A 21,872-nucleotide genomic window follows, 5' to 3' on the forward strand; every position below is an offset into this window, starting at 1 on the left:
CATTGTATATATAACACACTGTACATATTGAATGCACCCTATAGGTTTTGCACATACAGAGTGCATTATAGACACAAGGCATTGCATTTAATAGGTTGTATCTAGAATGCCGTATAGATTGAATACATTATGTTTAATATTGCATACGTTATTATGTATCGTATACGTTCTCACTCTATTTAATGCATTATCTATAATGCACTGTATTTAACGCATTCTATATGAATGCACTGTATGGAACACATTATATATCAATGCACTATATTGAATACATTATACATGAATACATTTTCTATAATACATTTTATACTAACACATTATATATCATGCATTCTATATTTAATGTGTAATATTTGATACATAATAGAGTCGATATAACATAGATTATATATATCATACATTCTATATAAAATACAATATATATAACATACATTCTAGATGAATACATAATATTCAATGCATGGTATATAACACATTCTATATATAATAATTCTATATGAAATACAATATATATAACATGCATTCTAGATAAATACATAATATTTAATACACGATATATAACACATTCTATATAAATATATTCTATATAAAATACAATATATATAACATACATTCTAGATGAATAAATAATATTCCATGCATGATATATAACACATTCTATATATAATACATTCTATATGAAATACAATATATAAAAATGCATTCTAGATGAATACATAATATTCAATATATGATATAGAACACATTCTATATATGATATATTCTATATAAAATACAATATATATAACATATACATTCTAGATAAATACATAATATTCAATACGTGATATAGAACACATTCTATATAAAATACTATATATATAAATGACATAATATTTAATACAAAACACAAAATGCATTCTATATATAATGCATTCTATATAAAATGCATTCTATACGTGATACGTTCTATATAAAATACATTCTAGCCAAGTAAATAAATTATTTAATACATGGTATATCACACATTCTATATTGCCTATATGTACTTCCATGCATTGCACATATTTGATGTCTTATCTCCCACACCTCTTTTATACTATATATTATTTTATATTCTATATAATTTATACCATTTCATATCCATTTTACCCTATAGAAACCCCAGGACATTTCATTCCATGTTATATTCTATATATTCTATATATTTTATACCATTTTACCCTCTACAAACCCCAGGACATTTCACCCCAAACATTTTCCCCCACAACGGAGCCGCCTCATCCCCAGGGAGGATTTAACGGGATAATCTGAATTTTACCCTTCCCAAATCCCAACAAAAGGGTCGGGATCGGGATCGGGATCGGGGTCGGGGTCGGGATTGGGGTCGGGATTGGGGTTGGGATGGGGATCGGGGTTGGGTTGCGGTTGGGATCAGGATTGGGGTTGAGATCGGGATCAAGGTTGGGATCGGGATCGGGATCGGGATTGGGATCGGGGTCGGGGTCGGGATCGGGATGGGGGTCGGGGTCGGATCCCAGAGCCGTGTGTCCCCGCAGCAGAGCCTGCTCGGAGGGGACATGGAGCTGGCCACGCCCGGGGCGCTGTCCCCCAGCAAGCCGGGCTCCCAGTTCTACCAGTACGGGGCCAGCGCGCGCCGGAGACCCCTGCACGGCTCCTCCATGGGTGAGTGACCCCAAATCCCAGAAATCCCAGAAATCCCATAAATCCCAGTGACCCCAGTGACCCAGAGACCCCTGCACGGCTCCTCCATGGGTGAGTGACCCCAAATCCCAGAAATCCCAGAAATCCCATAAATCACACCCTGATCCCAGTGACCCCTGCACGGCTCCTCCATGGGTGAGTGACCCCAAATCCCAGAAATCCCAGAAATCCCATAAATCCCAGTGATCCCAGTGACCCAGAGACCCCTGCACGGCTCCTCCATGGGTGAGTGACCCCAAATCCCAGAAATCCCAGAAATCCCATAAATCACACCCTGATCCCAGTGACCCCTGCACGGCTCCTCCATGGGTGAGTGACCCCAAATCCCAGAAATCCCAGAAATCCCATAAATCACACCCTGATCCCAGTGACCCCTGCACGGCTCCTCCATGGGTGAGTGACCCCAAATCCCAGAAATCCCAGAAATCCCATAAATCCCAGTGATCCCAGTGACCCAGAGACCCCTGCACGGCTCCTCCATGGGTGAGTGACCCCAAATCCCAGAAATCCCAGAAATCCCATAAATCACACCCTGATCCCAGTGACCCCTGCACGGCTCCTCCATGGGTGAGTGACCCCAAATCCCAGAAATCCCAGAAATCCCAGTGACCCCAGTGATCCCAGTGACCCTCCATGAGTGTGTGATCCCATAAATCCCATAAATCCCATAAATCACACCCTGACCCCAGTGATCCCAGTGACCCTCCATGAGTGAGTGATCCCATAAATCCCATAAATCACACCCTGACCCCAGTGATCCCAGTGACCCTCCATGAGTGTGTGATCCCATAAATCCCATAAATCACACCCTGACCCCAGTGATCCCAGTGACCCTCCATGGGTGAGTGATCCCATAAATCCCATAAATCCCATAAATCACACCCTGACCCCAGTGATCCCAGTGACCCTCCATGGGTGAGTGATCCCATAAATCCCATAAATCCCATAAATCACACCCTGACCCCAGTGATCCCAGTGACCCTCCATGGGTGAGTGATCCCATCAATCCCATCAATCCCATAACCAAAATCCCCCACATTTTCCCCCCAAAAATCCCATCCCATCCCTTTATCCTCACAATTCCCCCTCCTTCCCTCCCATTCTTTTTCTGCAGCGCCCCCAAAAAAACCCCAAAATCCCTAAAATCCCAAAAACCCCAAAATCCCAAAAACCCCGTTCCTAATCCCCCTTTTCGTCCCTTTTTTCCAGAAGTTCAGACAAAGAAAGTTCGGAAGGTGCCTCCGGGTTTGCCGTCCTCTGTAAGTCCCGCCCTGCTCGTTTTTGGGATTTTTTTGGGATTTTTGTGGGATTTTGGGGGTTTTTGAAAAAAAGCTCGGCATATTCGGGAATTTTTACCCATTTTTGGGGTTTTTTTTTGTGGGATTTTGGTCCCGTCAGGAATCGCTGCTTCGCTTCGCTCCCGTGACCCCGAGGATTCCCCGAGTGCGGTTCAGTGGGGTTTGGGGAAATCCTATAAACCTCAGGCAAAATGGGGGAAATCCTATAAACCCCAGGCACAAACTGGGGAAATCCTATAAACCCCAGGCACAAACTGGGGAAATCCTATAAACCCCAGGCACAAACTGGGGAAATCCTATAAACCCCAGGCACAAATTGGGGAAATCCTATAAACCCCAGGCACAAAGGTTTGGGGGAAATCCTATAAACCCCAGGCACAAAGGATTTGGGATTGGGGAAATCCTATAAACCCCAGGCACAAAGGATTTGGGGTTTGTGTGAAATCCTATAAACCCCAGGCACAAAGGATTGTGGGATGGATACGGCCTCATTTGCATATCCTGATTGTATTGATACAGCCTCATTTGCATATCATTCTGGTATTGATCGAGCCTCATTTGCATATCATCTTGGTATTGCCACTGCCTCGTTCTGGTATCGACAGGGCTTCATTTGCATATCACATTGATATTGACACAGCCTCATTTGCATATCGTTATTGTATTGATACAGCCTCATTTGCATATCATTCTGATATTGATACAGCCTCAATGACTTATTCTGCTATTCAGCCTCATTTGCATATCACTCAGATATTGATAGATCCTCATTTGCATATCAGTCTGGTATTGATAAAGCCTAATTTGCATATCAGTCTGATATTGATCGAGCCTCATTTGCATATAATTCTGCTATTGATACAGCCTCGTTTGCATATACATCTGGTATTGACACCACCTGATTTGCATACCATTCTGTTATGGATAGAGCCTCATTTGCATATGATTCTGCTATTGACACAGCCTCAATTACTTATACTGATATTGATACAGCCTCATTTGCATAGCAATTTGCTATTGATAGAGCTTCTTTTGCATATCAGTCTGGTATTGATACAGCCTCATTTGCATAACATTCTGATATTGATCGAGCCTCATTTGCATATAGTTCTGCTATTGATACAGCCTCATTTGCATATAAATCTGGTATTGACACCACCTCATGAACTTATTCTGATATTGATACAGGCTCATTTGCATGTCATTCTGATATCAATAGGGCCTCATTTGCATATAATTCTGCTATTGATACAGCCTCATTTGCATAGCATTCTGTTATCGATAGGGCCTCATTTGCATATCATTCTGATATTGACACCACCTCATGAACTTATTCTGATATTGATACAGCCTCATTTGCATATCTGCTACTCACACCGTCTCATTTGCATATAATTCTGATATTGACACAGCCTCATTTACTTATTCTGCTATTGATACGGCCTCATTTGCATATAATTCTGGTATTGATAGAGCCTCATTTGCATATCAATCTGATATCGACACAGCCTCATTTGCATATCATTATTTTATTGATACAGCCTCATTTGCATATAACTCTGATATTGATAGAGCATCATTTGCATATCCTTCTGGTATTGATAGAGCCTCATTTGCATATCATTCTGGTATTGATACAGTCTCATTTGCATATCAATTTGCTATTGATATAACCTCATTTGCATGTCATTATTGTATTGATACAGCCTCATTTGCATACCATTCCGGTATTGCTAGATCCTCATTTGCCTATCAGTTTGATATTGATAGAGCCTCATTTGCATATCATTCTGGTATTGGTAGAGCCTCATTTGCATATCGTTATTGTATTGATACAGCGTCATTTGCATATTCTGGTATTGATAGAGCCTCATTTGCATATGGTTATTGTGTTGATACAGCCTCATTTGCATATCATTCTGCTATGGGAAATTTAGGAGGGGAAGTTTAGGATGGGAAATTTGGGAGGGGAAATTTGGGATGGAAAATTCGGGATGGAAAATTCGGGATGGAAAATTCGGGATGGGAAATTTAGGAGGGGAAATTTGGGATGGAAAATTCGGGATGGGAAATTTAGGAGGGGAAATTTGGGATGGAAAATTCGGGATGGGAAATTTAGGATGGGAAATTTAGGAGGGAAAATTTAGGATGGGAAATTTAGGAGGGAAACCTCAGGAAGGGAAATTTGGGGTGGAAAATTTAGGAGGGAAAATTCGGGATGGAAAATTTAGGAGGGACAATTTAGGAGGGGAAAATTTAGGAAGGGAAAATTTAGATGGGGAAATTCAGGATGGAAAATTTAGGAGGGGAAATTTAGGAGGAAAAATTTAAGAGGGGAATTTTAGGATGGAAAACTCAGGAGGGGAAATTTGGGATGGAAAACTCAGGAGGGGAAATTTGGGATGGAAAATTTAGGAGGGGAAATTCGGGATGAAAAATTTAGGATGAAAAATTTAGGAGGGAAAATTTAAGAGGGGAATTTTAGGATGGAAAACTCAGGAAGGAAAATTTAGGAGGGGAAGTTTAGGAGGGGAAGTTTAGGAGGGGAAATTCGGGATGGAAAATTTAGGAGGGGAAATTTAGGAATGGGAAATTTAGGAGGGGAACTTCGGGATGGAAAATTTAGGAGGGGAACTTCGGGATGGAAAATTTAGGAGGGGAACTTCGGGATGGAAAATTGAGGAGGGGAATTTCGGGATGGAAAATTGAGGAGGGGAATTTCGGGATGGAAATTTTAGGAGGGGAAATTTGGGATGGAAAATTTAGGAGGGGAATTTCGGGGTGGAAATTTTAGGAGGGGAATTTCGGGATGGAAAATGCCGGGCTTTGCTGCGCTGGGATCAGTTTAGCTGGGCTCGGTTTAGCTGGGCCGGGACTCCCTCTTGAGCGCGCTGCGGGAAGTGCAGCAGCCCCACATTGCCCAGCCTGGGGAAATCCCGAGTTTAGGGAATCCTTTGGGAGGAAGGATTTAATTCCCGCTTTTGGTGAGCCTGGCCTGGATTGCGGGAGGTTTCCTTCCACTGCAGGATCAGGAGCAGAAGCAGGATTAGGAACAGGATTAGGAGCAGGAGCAGGATTAGGAGCAGGAACAGGATTAGGAACAGGATGAGGAATAGAGCCAGGATTAGGAGCAGGATTAGGAACAGGAGCAGGATTAGGAACAGGAGCAGGATTAGGAACAGGAGCAGGATTAGGAACAGGACCAGGATTAGGAGCAGGAGCAGGATTAGGATCAGGAGCAGGATTAGGAACAGGACCAGGATTAGGAGCAGGAGCAGGATTAGGAACAGGAGCAGGATTAGGAACAGGAGCAGGATTAGAAGCAGGAGCAGGATTAGGAGCAGGAGCAGGATTAGAAGCAGGAGCAGGATTAGGAGCAGGAGCAGGATTAGGAGCAGGAGCAGGATTAGGAAAAGGACGAGGAATAGAACCAGGATTAGGAGCAGGATTAGGAGCAGGAGCAGGAGCAGGATTAGGAGCAGGAGCAGGATTAGGAACAGGAGCAGGATTAGGAACAGGAGCAGGATTAGGAACAGGACCAGGATTAGGAGCAGGATTAGGAACAGGAGCAGGATTAGGAACAGGACCAGGATTAGGAGCAGGAGCAGGATTAGGAGCAGGAGCAGGATTAGGAACAGGAGCAGGAGCAGGAACAGGACGAGGAATAGAACCAGGATTAGGAACAGGATTAGGAATAGAGCCAGGAGCAGGAGCAGGATTAGGAGCAGGAGCAGGAGCAGGATTAGGAGCAGGAGCAGGAGCAGGATTAGGAACAGGATTAGGACCAGGAAGAGGATTAGGACCAGGAAGAGGATTAGGACCAGGAGCAGGAGCAGGATTAGGATCAGGAGCAGGAGCAGGATTAGGAACAGGATTAGGACCAGGAGCAGGAGCAGGATTAGGATCAGGAGCAGGAGCAGGATTAGGAACAGGATTAGGAACAGGAGCAGGATTAGGATCAGGAGCAGGAGCAGGATTAGGATCAGGAGCAGGAGCAGGATTAGGATCAGGAGCAGGAGCAGGATTAGGAACAGGATTAGGAGCAGGAGCAGGATTAGGATCAGGATTAGGAACAGGAGCAGGATTAGGATCAGGAGCAGGATTAGGATCAGGAGCAGGAGCAGGATAAGGAACAGGATTAGGACCAGAATTAGGATCAGGATCAGGACCGGGATCCGAATCAGGATTAGGACCAGGAGCAGGATTAGGACCAGGATTAGGAGCAGGATTAGGAGCAGAACTGGGAATAGGACCGGGATTAGGATCAGAACCAGGTTCCTTTGGGATCCAGGTTCATTATTTGGGATCCAGGTTCATTATTTGGGATCGTGGTTCATTATTTGGGATCCGGGTTCATTATTTGGGATCCAGGTTCATTATTTGGGATCGTGGTTCATTATTTGGGATCCGGGTTCATTATTTGGGATCCGGGTTCATTATTTGGGATCGTGGTTCATTATTTGGGATCGTGGTTCATTATTTGGGATCCGGGTTCATTATTTGGGATCGTGGTTCATTATTTGGGATCGTGGTTCATTATTTGGGATCCAGGTTCATTATTTGGGATCCGGGTTCATTATTTGGGATCGTGGTTCATTATTTGGGATCGTGGTTCATTATTTGGGATCCGGGTTCATTATTTGGGATCGTGGTTCATTATTTGGGATCGTGGTTCATTATTTGGGATCCGGGTTCATTATTTGGGATCGTGGTTCATTATTTGGGATCCGGGTTCATTATTTGGGATCCAGGTTCATTATTTGGGATCGTGGTTCATTATTTGGGATCGTGGTTCATTATTTGGGATCCGGGTTCATTATTTGGGATCGTGGTTCATTATTTGGGATCCGGGTTCATTATTTGGGATCGTGGTTCATTATTTGGGATCGTGGTTCATTATTTGGGATCGTGGTTCATTATTTGGGATCCAGGTTCATTATTTGGGATCCGGGTTCATTATTTGGGATCCAGGTTCATTATTTGGGATCGTGGTTCATTATTTGGGATCCGGGTTCATTATTTGGGATCCGGGTTCATTATTTGGGATCCGGGTTCATTATTTGGGATCGTGGTTCATTATTTGGGATCCGGGTTCATTATTTGGGATCCGGGTTCATTATTTGGGATCCGGGTTCATTATTTGGGATCGTGGTTCATTATTTGGGATCCGGGTTCATTATTTGGGATCGTGGTTCATTATTTGGGATCCGGGTTCATTTTAGGGGATTTTAGGGGATTTTTATGGGATTTTAGGGAATATTTAGGGAATTTTAGCGGATTTTAGGGAATTTGAAGGCATTTTAGGGGATTTTCAGGGAACTTTATAGGATTTTAGGGCATTCTAGGGAATTTTGGGAATTTGAGGGGGATTTTAGGGAATTTTAGGGGTATTTTTGTGGATTTTAGGGAATTTTAGGGGAATTTTAAGGGATTTTAGGCAATTTGAGGGGATTTCTTTGGGATTTTATGGGATTTTAGGGGAATTTTGGGGATTTCTTTGGGATTTTATGGGATTTTAGGGGAATTTTGGGGATTTCTTCGGGATTTTAGGGGAATTTTAGGGGACTTTTATGGGATTTCTTTGGGGTTTCCCCCCAAAACTTCCCATTTTTTTCTTTCCCCTCTTTTTCCCCCCAAAACAACAACAACAAAAAACCCCAAATTTATTTTTTTTGGAGAATCACCAGAAGGGCTCCTTTGCATTTTTAATTTCGTAACTCACATCTGAATACATTTGCATATTAATGAGTTGCAGATGAAATCATGCATACCTAATTGCCCGCTCGTCAAAAGCGCCTTTGATGGATGGAGGGGGGGAAATCAAATCCAATCCCAAATTCCAGCCGTGCTCGGAGCGGGAATTCTCCCCAAATCCTACAAAAAAAAACCCCCAAAATTCCCATTTTTTTTTGGGATTTTGGGTGGTTTTTTTTTCCTCCTCAGGTTCATTAACGAAGCTGTTAATTAGGCAGCATATGGCGGTGTTAACCCCTTCCTCACCGTGGGGATTTGGGGCTTTGGGATCTCAAAAAATGTATTGGGGGAAAAATGGGATCCTAAAAAATATCCTAAAAAAGATCCCAAAAAATTATTGGGGGGAAATTGGGATCCTAAAAAATATCCTAAAAAAGATCCCAAAAAATTATTGGGGGGAAAATTGGGATCCCAAAAAATATCCCAAAAGTATTGGGGGAAAAATGATCCCAAAAAATATTGGAGGGAAAAATGGGATCCTAAAAAATATCCCAAAAAATATTCCAGGGAAAATGGGATCCTAAAAATGATCCCAAAAAATATTTGGGGGGAAAAATGATCCCAAAAAAAAATCCCAAAAAATATTCCAGGGAAAAATGGGATCCTAAAATTATTGGGGGAAAAATGATCCTAAAAAAAAAAAATGGGGGAAAAATGGGATCCCAAAAAAAATCCCAAAAAATTATTGGGGGAAAAATGATCCCAAAAAAAAATCCCAAAAAATATTCCAGGGAAAATGGGATCCTAAAAATGATCCCAAAAAATATTGGGGGAAAAATGATCCCAAAAAGTATTGGGGGAAAAATGATCCCAAAAAATATTGGAGGGAAAAATGGGATCCTAAAAAATATCCCAAAAATTATTCCAGGGAAAATGGGATCCTAAAAATGATCCCAAAAAATATTGGGGGAAAAATGATCCCAAAAAATATTGGAGGGAAAAATGGGATCCCAAAAAAAATCCCAAAAAATATTGGGGGAAAAATGGGATCCCAAAAAAAATCCCAAAAAATATTGGGGGAAAAATGATCCCAAAAAATGGAAATATGGAAAAATGGGATCCTAAAAAATATCCCAAAAAATATTCCAGGGAAAATGATCCCAAAAATTATTCCCAGAAATGATCCGCAAAAAAATATTTGGGAGGAAAATCCCAATTTTTGGGATTTTTTTTGGGATCCCATTTTTCCCAATTTTTGGGATTTTTCCCATCCCAATTTTTGGGATTTTTCCCATCCCAATTTTTGGGATTTTTTAGGATCCAATCCCAATTTTTGGGAATTTTTTTAGGATTTTCCTTCCCAATTTTTGGGATTTTTTAGGATTTCAATCCCAATTTTTGGGTTTTTTTAGGATTTCCAATCCCAATTTTTGGGATTTTTTTAGGATTTCCAATCCCAATTTTTGGGATTTTTTAGGATTTCCCATCCAAATTTTTGGGATTTTCCCCATCCCAATTTTTGGGATCGCAGTCCTGCATTTAGGGCCAGCTTGGAGAATTTTGAAGGATAATTTTGGGATCATTTGGGGCAATTTTAGCTCAAACTCTGGGGTTAAAATCTGAATTTTTAGGGTTTTTTAGGACAATTTTGGGGCAGTTTTGTATCAATCCTTGGGGTTAAAATGTGAATTTTTAGGGTTTTTTTAGGACAATTTTGGGGCAGTTTTGTATCAATCCTTGGGGTTAAAATCTGAATTTTTAGGGTTTTTTTAGGACAATTTTGGGGCAGTTTTGTATCAATCCTTGGGGTTAAAATCTGAATTTTTAGGGTTTTTTAGGACAATTTTGGGGCAGTTTTGTATCAATCCTTGGGGTTAAAATGTGAATTTTTAGGGTTTTTTTAGGACAATTTTGGGGCAGTTTTGTATCAATCCTTGGGGTTAAAATCTGAATTTTTGGGCAATTTTTGGGCTGTTTTAGGGCAATTTTGGGGCAGTTTTAACTCAGTCCTTGGGGTTAAAATGTGGATTTTTAGGGCTGTTTTAGGGCAATTTTGGGGCTATTTTGGGGCAGTTTTTAGGGCTATTTTGGGGCCATTTTGGGTCTGTTTTAACTCAGTCTCTGGGGTTAAAATCTGAATTTTTAGGGCTGTTTTGGGGCTATTTTGGGGCTATTTTGGGGCTGTTTTGGGCTGTTTTGGGGCAGTTTTATCTCAATCCTTGGGGTTAAAATCTGAATTTTTGGGGTTATTTTGGGGCTATTTCGGGGCTGTTTTACCTCAGTCTCTGGGGTTAAAATCTGAATTTTTAGGGCAGTTTTGGGGCTATTTTCCTTTCCCTTCTCCTTTCTCCCTGTTCCTTTTCCCTCCCCCATTTCCCTTCTCCTTTTTCCCTCTCCCTTTTCCCTTCTCCTTTTTCCCTCCCCCATTTCCCTTCTCCTTTTTCCCTTTCCCTCCTCCTTTCTCCCTGTCCCTTCTCCTTCTCCCTTTTCTCTTCTCCTTCTTTCCTCTTTCCCTTCTCCCTCTTCTCTTTCCCTTCTCCCCTTTTCCCTTCTCCTTTTTCCCTCTCCCTTTTCTCTTCTTCTTTTTCCCTCTCCTTTTTCTCTTTCCCTTCTCTCCTCCTTTTCCATTCCCTTCTCCCTTTTCCTTTCTATTTCTTCCTTCTGCCTTTTCCCTTTTCCTTCTCCCTTTTCTCTTTTCCTTCTCCCTCTCCCTTTTCCCGCTCCCTTTTCCTTTTCTCTTCTCCCTTTTCCTTCTCCCTTTTCTCTTTTCCTTCTCCCACTCCCCTCTCCCTTTTCCTTCTCCCTTTTCTCCCTTTTCCCTCTCCCTTTTCCCTCTCCCTTTTCTCTTCTTCTTTTTCCCTCTCCCTTTTCTCTTTCCCTTCTCTCCTCCTTTTCCATTTCCTTCTCCCTTTTCCTTTCTATTTCTTCCTTCTCCCTTTCCTCTTTTCCTTCTCATTTTTCCCTCTCCCTTTTCCCTCTCCCTTTTCCCTCTCCCTTTTGCTTTTCCTTTTCCCTCTTCCTTTTCTCTTCTTTTTCCCTCTCCCTTTTCTTTTCTCCCTTTTCCTTCTCCCATTTCTCTTTTCCTTCTCCCTTTCCCCTCTCCTTTTTCCATTTCCTTTTTCCTTCTCCGTTTTCCATTTCCCTTTTCTCTTTTCCTTCTCCCACTCCCTTCTCCCTTTTCCCTCTTCCTTTTCCATTTCCCTTTTCCTTTTCTCTTCTCCCTTTTCCCTCTTCCTTTTCCATTTCCCTTTTCCTTTTCTCTTCTCCCTTTTCCCTTTTCCTTTTCCATTTCCCTTTTCCTTTTCTCTTCTCCCTTTTCCTTCTCCCTTTTCCCCCTCCCTTTTCCATTTCCCTTTTCCCTCTCCTTTTTCCTTTTCTCTTCTCCCTTTCCCCTCTCCCTTTTCCTTTTCCCACTCCCTTTCCCCTTTCCCTTTTCCTTCTCCCTTTTCCCTCTCCCTTTTCTCTTTCCCCTCTCCCTTTTCCTTTTCCCATTCCCTTTTCCCATTTCCTTTTCCCTTTTCTCTTTTCCTTTTCCTTCTCCATTTCCATTTCCCATTTCCATTTCCCTTCTCCTTTCTCCCCTTTCCATTTCCCCTCTCCCTTTTCTCTTTCCCTTTCCCTTTTCCCTTTCCCTTTTCCCCCTCCCTTTTCTCTCCTTCTCCATTTCCATTTCCCATCTCCCTTTCCCTTCTCCTTTCTCCCTGTTCCTTTCCCTTCTCCCATTTTCCTTTCCCCTTTCTCTTTTCCTTCTCCCCATTTCCTTTTTCCTTTTCCCTCTCCCTTTCCTCTCTTCTTTTTCCCCTTCTCCTTTTCCTCTTCTCAATCCTTTCCTCTCTTCTTTTTCCCCTTCTCCTTTTCCTCTTCTCCCTTTTCCCGGCTCAGAAAATCACTGAAACAGGGAAGAAATTAAAAAAAAAAAAATAAAAAAGGGGGGACTCATAAAAACAAAGGGAGAAAAAGAGGGAAAATTTAAAAAAATAAAAGGGAAAAGGAGGGAAAATATAAAAAGGAGAAATTAAGAACGAAGCAAAAAGAGGGAGAAAGTTGGGAAAAGGAGAAGGAAAAAAATAAAAAAAGGGAGAAAAAGTGAGGAAAAAGGGCCCAAAAAAAGGCGCAAAGAGAGGAAAAGGAGGAGAGAAGCGCGGCAAGGGCCGCGGAGCCGCGTTCCGCGGGGGCGGCCACGCCGCGGGGGCGGAGCCGAGCGGGGCGCGGCCGAGCGGAGCCGAGCGCTGCCGAACCCAAACCCGAGCGGAGCCGAGCGGCTCCGAACCGAGCTCGGTATAACCCGAGCTGCTCCGAACCGAGCTCGGTATAACCCGAGCTGCTCCGAATCGTGCTCGGTATAACCCGAGCGGCTCCGAACCGAGCTCGGTATAACCCGAGCGGAGCCGAACCGTCCTCGGCATAACCCGAGCTGCTCCGAACCGAGCTCGGCATAACCCGAGCTGCTCCGAACCGAGCTCGGTATAACCCGAGCGGCTCCGAACCGAGCTCGGTATAACCCGAGCGGCTCCGAACTGAGCTCGGTATAACCCGAGCTGCTCCGAACCGAGCTCGGCATAACACCGAACCGCCAAAGCGGAGCCGAGCGCTTCCAGCGATCTTTGCCGAGTTTTGCCGAAGCGCCGCCGAGCGCCGGCGATCTTTGCCGAAGCGCGCGATGTTCCGCGCGGGCGGAGGGTCCCTGCTGCGCTGCAAGGCGGTAAGCGCTGCTTTTTCCCGCGTTTTTCCTCTTCGTTTTTCCCGCGTTTTCGCCACTTTTTTTTTCCCGCGTTTTCCCAGAAGCGCGGGAAAAAAGTTGAGGTGGAGAAAAAGTCCGAGGGGAGCGAAAGAAGCAGCGAATTCCTGAGTTTTTTTTTTAATTTTTTGGGATAAAAAAAGAAAAAAACCAACGCTCGCCATCTGGAGGGGAGGCGGGGAAATGGGAATTAATTTTTTTGTTGTTTTTTTTTTTTTTTTCCCGGGAAAAATAAAAGTCAAAGTAAAAATTTGAGAGCGGAGAAGCTGGAGTTGATTATTCCCACTTTTCCACTTCCGCCGCCTTTTTTGTTTTTTTTTGGATTTGGGATTTGTGGGGGATATTTTTAGGAAGAATGCGCGCGGCAGGATGTGGGGAAAAAAAAAAAAAAAAATCCCAAAATTCCCTCTCGAGCTTCGTGGCCAAATTTTTTTTTTTTTTTTTTGTGGCATTTGGAAGAAATTAAAAGCAGGAAAAAAAAAAAAAAAAAAGAAAATAAAATAAAAGCTGAAATCATTGCGGAAAAAGAGGCCTGGACAAAATTCCTTTTTTTTTTTTTTTGTTTTTTTTTTCTCCTTTTTCCCCCCATTTTCCCCAACTTTTCCCCTCTTTTTTTTCCTATTTTTTCCTAATTTTTCATCCCAGTTTCCCCCCCATTTCTTCCCCATTTCCTCCCCTTTTTTTCCCAATTTTTCCCCAAATTTTCCCCCAATTTTCTTCCAATTTTCCCAAAAATTTCCCCCACTTTTTCCCCATTTTCCCCAATTTCCCCCAATTTTCCCCCAATTTTCCCCAATTTTCCACCAATTTTTCCCCCAATTTTCCCAAATTTTCCCCAATTTCCCCCCATATTTTTCCTATATTTTCCCCAAATTTTTACCCCATTTTCTTCCAATTTTCCCAAAATTTTTCCCCAATTTTCCCCAATTTTTCCCCAATTTCTCCCCATTTTCCCCCCATTCATTCCCAATTTTCCCCCATAATTTTCCATAATTTCCCCCCATTTTTTCCCAAAATTTCCCCCATTTTTCCCCAAAATTTTCCTCAATTTTTTCCCAAATTTTCACCAATTTTCCCTCCTTTTTCTCCCCATTTTCCTCCATCCTTTCCCCCATTTTATTCCCAATTTCCCCCAAATTTTCCCAATTTTTCTCCCAATTTCCCCCCAATTTTCCCCAAATTTTTCCCAATTTTCCACCAAATTTTTCTCCATTTCCCTCAAAATTTTCCCAATTTTTTCCTCAATTTTCCCCATTTTTTTTCCCAATTTTCCCCAATTTTTTTCCGAATTTCCCCCAAAATTTCCCCATTTTTCTCCCAGTTGTTCCCCAATTTTTCCCTATTTTTTCCCCAATTTTTTCCCAATTTCCCCCAAAATTTTCCCTATTTTTTCCCCATTTTTTTCCCAATTTTCCCCCATTTTTTTTCCTGCTCCGCACTCCGGTGATTTTTGGCAATGACATTTTTTATTGGGATCAATCAATCAATCAATCAATTAATCAATCAATCAATCCCTGGAATCCCAGGGGGCTCCAAGGCTCAGGATTTTGGGATTTTTTTTCAGGATTTTTCCGGAATTCCAGCGGGAATCGCTGCGGGATTGGGGATCCGGGGGGATCAATAATCAATCAATCAATCAATCAATCAGTGTTGGGCATGGGAAAGAAAGGAATCAATAAATCAATCAGTGGATCGGTATTGGTAATAAGGAAATAAATAAATAATCAATAATCAATAATCAATAATCAATCAATATTGGAAATGAGGAAATCAATAAGGGATCAATCAATCAATCAATCAATCAGTGTTGGGCATGGGAAAGAAAGGAATCAATAAATCAATCAGTGAATCGGTATTGGTAATAAATAAATAATCAATAATCAATAATCAATAATCAATCAGTCAATCTATATTGGAAATGAGGAAATCAATAAGGGATCAATCAATCAATCAATCAATCCATCAATATTGGTAATAAGGAAATCAATAAGGGATCAATCAATCAATCAATCAATCAATCAGTGTTGGGCATGGGAAAGAAAGGAATCAATAAATCAATCAGTGGATTGGTATTGATAATAAATAAATAAATAATCAATAATCAGTCAATCTATATTGGAAATGAGGAAATCAATAAGGGATCAATCAATCAATCAATCAATCAATCCATCAATATTGGTAATAAGGAAATCAATAAGTAAATTAATCAATCAATCAATTAATATTGGTAATAAGGAAATCAATAAAGGGATCAATCAGTCAATCAATATTGGTAATAAGGAAATCGATTAATAATCAATCAATATTGGTAATAAGGAAATCAATTAATAAAGGGATCAATCAATCAATATTGGTAATAAGGAAAGCAATCAATAAATGAACGGATCAATCAATCGATCAATCAATCAATCAATGTTAGATATTGGAAATTAATCAAGAAGTCAATAAAGCCAGAAATCAATATTGGGCACTGGAGGGACATCAATCAATCAATCAATCAATCAATCAACCAATCAATCAACCAATCAGTCATGGATATTGGAACGCAATCAATCAATCAATCAATCAATCAATCCTGGATATTGGAACTACTCCAATCAATCAATCAATCAATCAATCATTCAATACGGGGTATTGACGCTAAAGAAATCAATAAGTCAATGAGTATTGGTAATTGAAAATCAATCAATCAATCAATAGCCAATATTGGAAATCGATCCATCAATATTGGATATTGGAAATCAATCAATCAATCGCCGATATTGGAAATCAATTAATATTGTATATTGGAAAGCAATCAATTAATCAGTCAATCATTAGCCGATATTGGAAATCGATCAATCAGTATTGGATATTGGAAATCGATCAATCAATCATTCAATAGGCAATATTGGAAATCGATCCATCAGTATTGGATATTGGAAATCAATCAATCGTCGATATTGGAAATCGATCAATCAGTATTGGATATTGGAAATCAATCAATCATTCAATAGGCAATATTGGAAATGGATCAATCAATATTGGGTACTGGAAATCAATCAATCAATAGTCGATATTGGAAATCGATCAATCAATATTGGATACTGGAAATCAATCAATCAACCATCAATCAATCAATCAATCGTCGATATTGGAAATTGATCAATCAGTACTGGATATTGGAAATCAATCAATTAATCAAAGCCAATATTGAAAATCGATCAATCAGTATTGGATATTGGAAATCAATCAATCATTCAATAGCCAATATTGGAAATCGATCAATCAGTACTGGATATTGGAAATCAATCAATCAATCAATCAATCAATAATTCAATAGCCAATATTGGAAATCGATCAGTCAGTATTGGATATTGGAAATCAACCAATCAATCAATAGGCGATATTGGAAATCAATCAATCGGTATTGGATATTGGAAATCGATCAATCAATCAATCAATAGCCAATATTGGAAATCGATCAATCAATTAATCAATCAATCAATAGCCAATATTGGAAATCGATCAATCAATCAATCAATCAATAATTCAATAGCCAATATTGGAAATCGATCAGTCAGTATTGGATATTGGAAATCAACCAATCAATCAATCAATAGGCGATATTGGAAATCAATCAATCGGTATTGGATATTGGAAATCGATCAATCAATCAATCAATAGACAATATTGGAAATCAATCAATCAATCAATCAATCAATCAATAGCCAATATTGGAAATCGATCAATCAATTAATCAATCAATCAATAGGCGATATTGGAAATCGATCAATCAATTAATCAATCAATAGCCAATATTGGAAATCGATCAATTAATCAATAGGCGATATTGGAAATCGATCAATCAATCAATAATCAATCAATAGCCAATATTGGAAATCGATCAATCAATCAATCAATCAATAGCCAATATTGGAAATCAATCAATCAATAATCAATCAATAGCCAATATTGGAAATCAATCAATCAATCAATAGGGGATATTGGAAATCGATCAATCAACCTTCATATTTCTCTATGTACTGAATACAGATGCGCAATTAATAAAGATTAATTACGTATACAACGAATGAATTAGAACGCATTTGCATATCATTAATTGTTATTAATGACAGGCGAAGCACTAATGGGCAAGGAATAATTAATTAATCACACCTGGACATTAAATCAATTGCATATTAATTAATTGCGGTGAGATTCGTTAGGAGAGAAACCGGCATGCAAATTGATCGCATGAATATTTAATGAGCTAATTAGCATGATGAAAGAGCAAGAAAGAAATGCATATTAAGTGAATTATTAATGCTAATCGAGGTATTAATATGCAAAATAGACGGGATCAAGGCGTTAATTATAAAATATTATAATTAGAGATGGATTAATTGAATAAATAAAATGGATTATATGACAGGTAATAAATAGAATAAATTAGAATAAATTAGAATAAATAATAGTTAATAATGAAGTTATACAATGTTGTAATTAGAGATGAATTAATTGAATATAGAAAATGGATTTATTATATGTAATAAATTGGAATTTTTGGGGGTTTTTGGGGGATTTTTTGGGGGTTTTTTGGGGGATTTTTTGAAGTTAAATTTGGGAATTTTTTGAGGTGGAATTTTGGGATTTTTTTGGGTCAAAATTGGAAATTTTTGAGGGTAAAATTGGGAATGTTTGCGGTTAAAATTTGAATTTTTTGACATTAAAATTGGGATTTTTGGGGTTAAAATTGGGATTTTTTGGGGGATTTTTTGGGTTTTTTGGGGGATTTTTTGAAGTTAAAATTGTGATTTTTTGAGGCGGAATTTGGGATTTTTTTGGGTTCAAATTTGCCATTTTTGGGTTTTTTTTTTTTTTCAGGTTTACGCTCCGTCCGCCTCCACGGCCGACTTCAACCGCGACTCTCCCGGTTTCCCCGCCAAGGGCGCCGCCAGCACTTTCCCCGGCTCCTTCTTCATGCAAGGTCAGGAGAAATTCCCCAAAAATTCCCCAAAAATTTCATGGAATTCATCCCCCAAAAATTCAGGATTTTTTTCCCCCAAAAAAATCCAAATTTCGGGGTCAAAATCGCAAAAAAAATCCGATTTTTGGGGGCAAAATGGCGGAAAAATTCTGATTTTTTGGGACCAATTTTCATGGAAAAATTCCCGAATATTGGGGGCAGAATTCCCAGAAAAATTCCCAAATTTTGGCGCCAAAAATCCCCAAAAATCCCAAATTTTGGGGTCAAAAATCCCAAAACAATCCCAAATTTTGGGACCAAAATCGCAGAAAAATTCTGAATTTTGGCACCAAAAATCCCAAATTTTGACCCCCAAAATCCCAAAAAATCCCAAATTTTGGGACCAAAAAGCCCAAAAAATCCCAAATTTTGGGACCAAAAACCCCAAAAAAATCCCAAATTTTGGGACCAAATTTCTGGGAAAATCCCAAATTTTGACCCCAAAAATCCCCCAAAAAATCCCAAATTTTGACCCCAAAATATCCCAAATTTTGACCCCAAAAATCCCAAAAAGTCCCAAATTTTGGCGCCAAATTTCTGGGAAAATCCCAAATTTTGGCCCCAAAAACCCCAAAAAATCCCAAATTTTGGCTCCAAAAATTCCAAATTTTGGCCCCAAAAATCCCCAAAAAAATCCCGAATTTTGGCCCCAAAAATCCCCCAAAAAATCCCAAATTTTGACTCCCAAAAATGGAAAAAAATCCCAAATTTTTGCCCCAAAAATCCCCCAAAAATCCCAAATTTTGGCCCCAAAAATTCCAAATTTTGGCCCCAAAAAATCCCAGATTTTGGTGCCAAAAACCCCAAAAAATCCCAAATTTTGGGACCAAAAATCGCAGAAAAATTCTGAATTTTGGCACCAAAAATCCCAAATTTTGACCCCCAAAATCCCAAAAAATCCCAAATTTTGGACCCAAAAATCCCCAAAAAAATTCCAAATTTTGACCCCCAAAAATGCAAAAACATCCCAAATTTTGGCACCAAATTTCTGGGAAAATCCCAAATTTTGGCGCCAAAAACCCCAAAAAAAGCCAAATTTTGGCCTTAAAAATCCAAAAAAATCCCAGATTTTTGTGCTAAAAATCCCCCAAAAAATCCCAAATTTTGGCCCCAAAAACCCCAAATAATCCCAAATTTTGGCTCCAAAAATTCCAAATTTTGGCCCCAAAAATCCCCCAAAAAAAATCCCAAATTTTGGCCCCAAAAACCCCAAAAAATCCCAAATTTTGGCCCCAAAAATCCCAAATTTTGACCCCAAAAATCCCAAAAAAAATCCCGAATTTTGGCACCAAAAATCCCCCAAAAAATCCCAAATTTTGGCCCCAAAAATCCCCAAAAAAATCCCAAATTTTGGCCCCAAAAACCCCAAAAAATCCCAAATTTTGACTCCCAAAAATGGAAAAAAATCCCAAATTTTTGCCCCAAAAATCCCCCAAAAAATCCCAAATTTTGGCCCCAAAAATTCCAAATTTTGGCCCCAAAAAATCCCAGATTTTGGTGCCAAAAACCCCAAAAAATCCCAAATTTTGGGACCAAAAATCGCATAAAAATTCTGAATTTTGGCACCAAAAATCCCAAATTTTGACCCCCAAAATCCCAAAAAATCCCAAATTTTGGACCCAAAAATCCCAAAAAAAATTCCAAATTTTGACCCCCAAAAATGCAAAAACATCCCAAATTTTGGCACCAAATTTCTGGGAAAATCCCAAATTTTGGCGCCAAAAACCCCAAAAAAAGCCAAATTTTGGCCTTAAAAATCAAAAAAAAATCCCAGATTTTTGTGCTAAAAATCCCCCAAAAAATCCCAAATTTTGGCCCCAAAACCCCCAAAAAATCCCAAATTTTGGCTCCAAAAATTCCAAATTTTGGCCCCAAAAATCCCCCAAAAAAATCCCAAATTTTGGCCCCAAAAACCCCAAAAAATCCCAAATTTTGGCCCCAAAAATCCCAAATTTTGACCCCAAAAATCCCAAAAAAAATCCCGAATTTTGGCACCAAAAATCCCCAAAAAATCCCAAATTTTGGCCCCAAAAATCCCCAAAAAATCCCAAATTTTGGCCCCAAAAACCCCAAAAAATCCCAAATTTTGACTCCCAAAAATGGAAAAAAATCCCAAATTTTTGCCCCAAAAATCCCCCAAAAATCCCAAATTTTGGCCCCAAAAATTCCAAATTTTGGCCCCAAAAAATCCCAGATTTTGGTGCCAAAAACCCCAAAAAATCCCAAATTTTGGGACCAAAATCGCAGAAAAATTCTGAATTTTGGCACCAAAAATCCCAAATTTTGACCCCCAAAATCCCAAAAAATCCCAAATTTTGGACCCAAAAATCCCAAAAAAAATTCCAAATTTTGACCCCCAAAAATGCAAAAACATCCCAAATTTTGGCACCAAATTTCTGGGAAAATCCCAAATTTTGGCGCCAAAAACCCCAAAAAAAGCCAAATTTTGGCCTTAAAAATCAAAAAAAATCCCAGATTTTTGTGCTAAAAATCCCCCAAAAAATCCCAAATTTTGGCCCCAAAAACCCCAAAAAATCCCAAATTTTGGCTCCAAAAATTCCAAATTTTGGCCCCAAAAATCCCCCAAAAAAAATCCCAAATTTTGGCCCCAAAAACCCCAAAAAATCCCAAATTTTGGCCCCAAAAATCCCAAATTTTGACCCCAAAAATCCCAAAAAAAATCCCGAATTTTGGCACCAAAAATCCCCAAAAAATCCCAAATTTTGGCCCCAAAAATCCCCAAAAAATCCCAAATTTTGGCCCCAAAAACCCCAAAAAATCCCAAATTTTGGCCCCAAAAATCCCCAAAAAATCCTGAATTTTGACCCCAAAAATCGCAAAAAAAATCCCAAATTTTGGCCCCAAAAATCTCCCAAGAAATCCCAAATTTTGGCCCCAAAAATTCCAAATTTTGGCCCCAAAAACCCCAAAAAAATCCTGAATTTTGGCCCGAAAAACCCCAAAAAAATCCCAAATTTTGGCCCCAAAATCGCCGTAAAAATCCGATTTTTGCCCCGTCAAAAGTGGATTTTTTTCCCTAAAATCTTCATTTTTCCCCCCAAAATCCCCGGGTTTTTTGCGGAATGAAATTGGGGATGGATTTTTTTTGGGAATTCCGGGAATAATTTGGGAATTTTGGGGTTTTTTTTTTTTTTTTTTTGCAGATGGGCACCACGGCAGCGATCCCTGGAGCTCGGCCAGCGGGATGAGCCAAGCGGGATTTTCGGGAATGTTGGGGAATTCTTCCCATTCCCACCTGGGCCAGTCCAGCAGTTACTGCAGCCTGCACCCCCACGAGCGCCTGGTGAGGATCCCCAAAATCCCCCAAAACAGTCCCAAAAATTCCCTAAAATATTCCCAAAATATCCCCAAAATATTCCCAAAAATTCCCCAAAAAATCCCAAAAAAATCCCATTTTTTTCCCCAAAAA

The 21,872-nt window shown here is 39.9% G+C and overlaps 1 protein-coding gene across 1 annotated transcript in view; it reads left to right on the plus strand.

The window, feature by feature from the left end:
* Positions 1-21,872, plus strand: part of TCF4 (transcription factor 4) — a 97,204-nt gene that overhangs the window by 74,899 nt on the left and 433 nt on the right. Inside the window, exons 8-11 of the mRNA XM_053931318.1 lie at positions 1,539-1,665; positions 2,914-2,963; positions 18,301-18,403; positions 21,607-21,746. Of these exons, the coding sequence (XP_053787293.1) occupies positions 1,539-1,665; positions 2,914-2,963; positions 18,301-18,403; positions 21,607-21,746 (420 nt within the window). The remainder of the gene's footprint in view (positions 1-1,538; positions 1,666-2,913; positions 2,964-18,300; positions 18,404-21,606; positions 21,747-21,872) is intronic.

The sequence above is a fragment of the Vidua chalybeata genome, chromosome Z, assembly GCF_026979565.1.
Source record: "Vidua chalybeata isolate OUT-0048 chromosome Z, bVidCha1 merged haplotype, whole genome shotgun sequence".
NCBI lineage: Eukaryota > Metazoa > Chordata > Aves > Passeriformes > Viduidae > Vidua > Vidua chalybeata.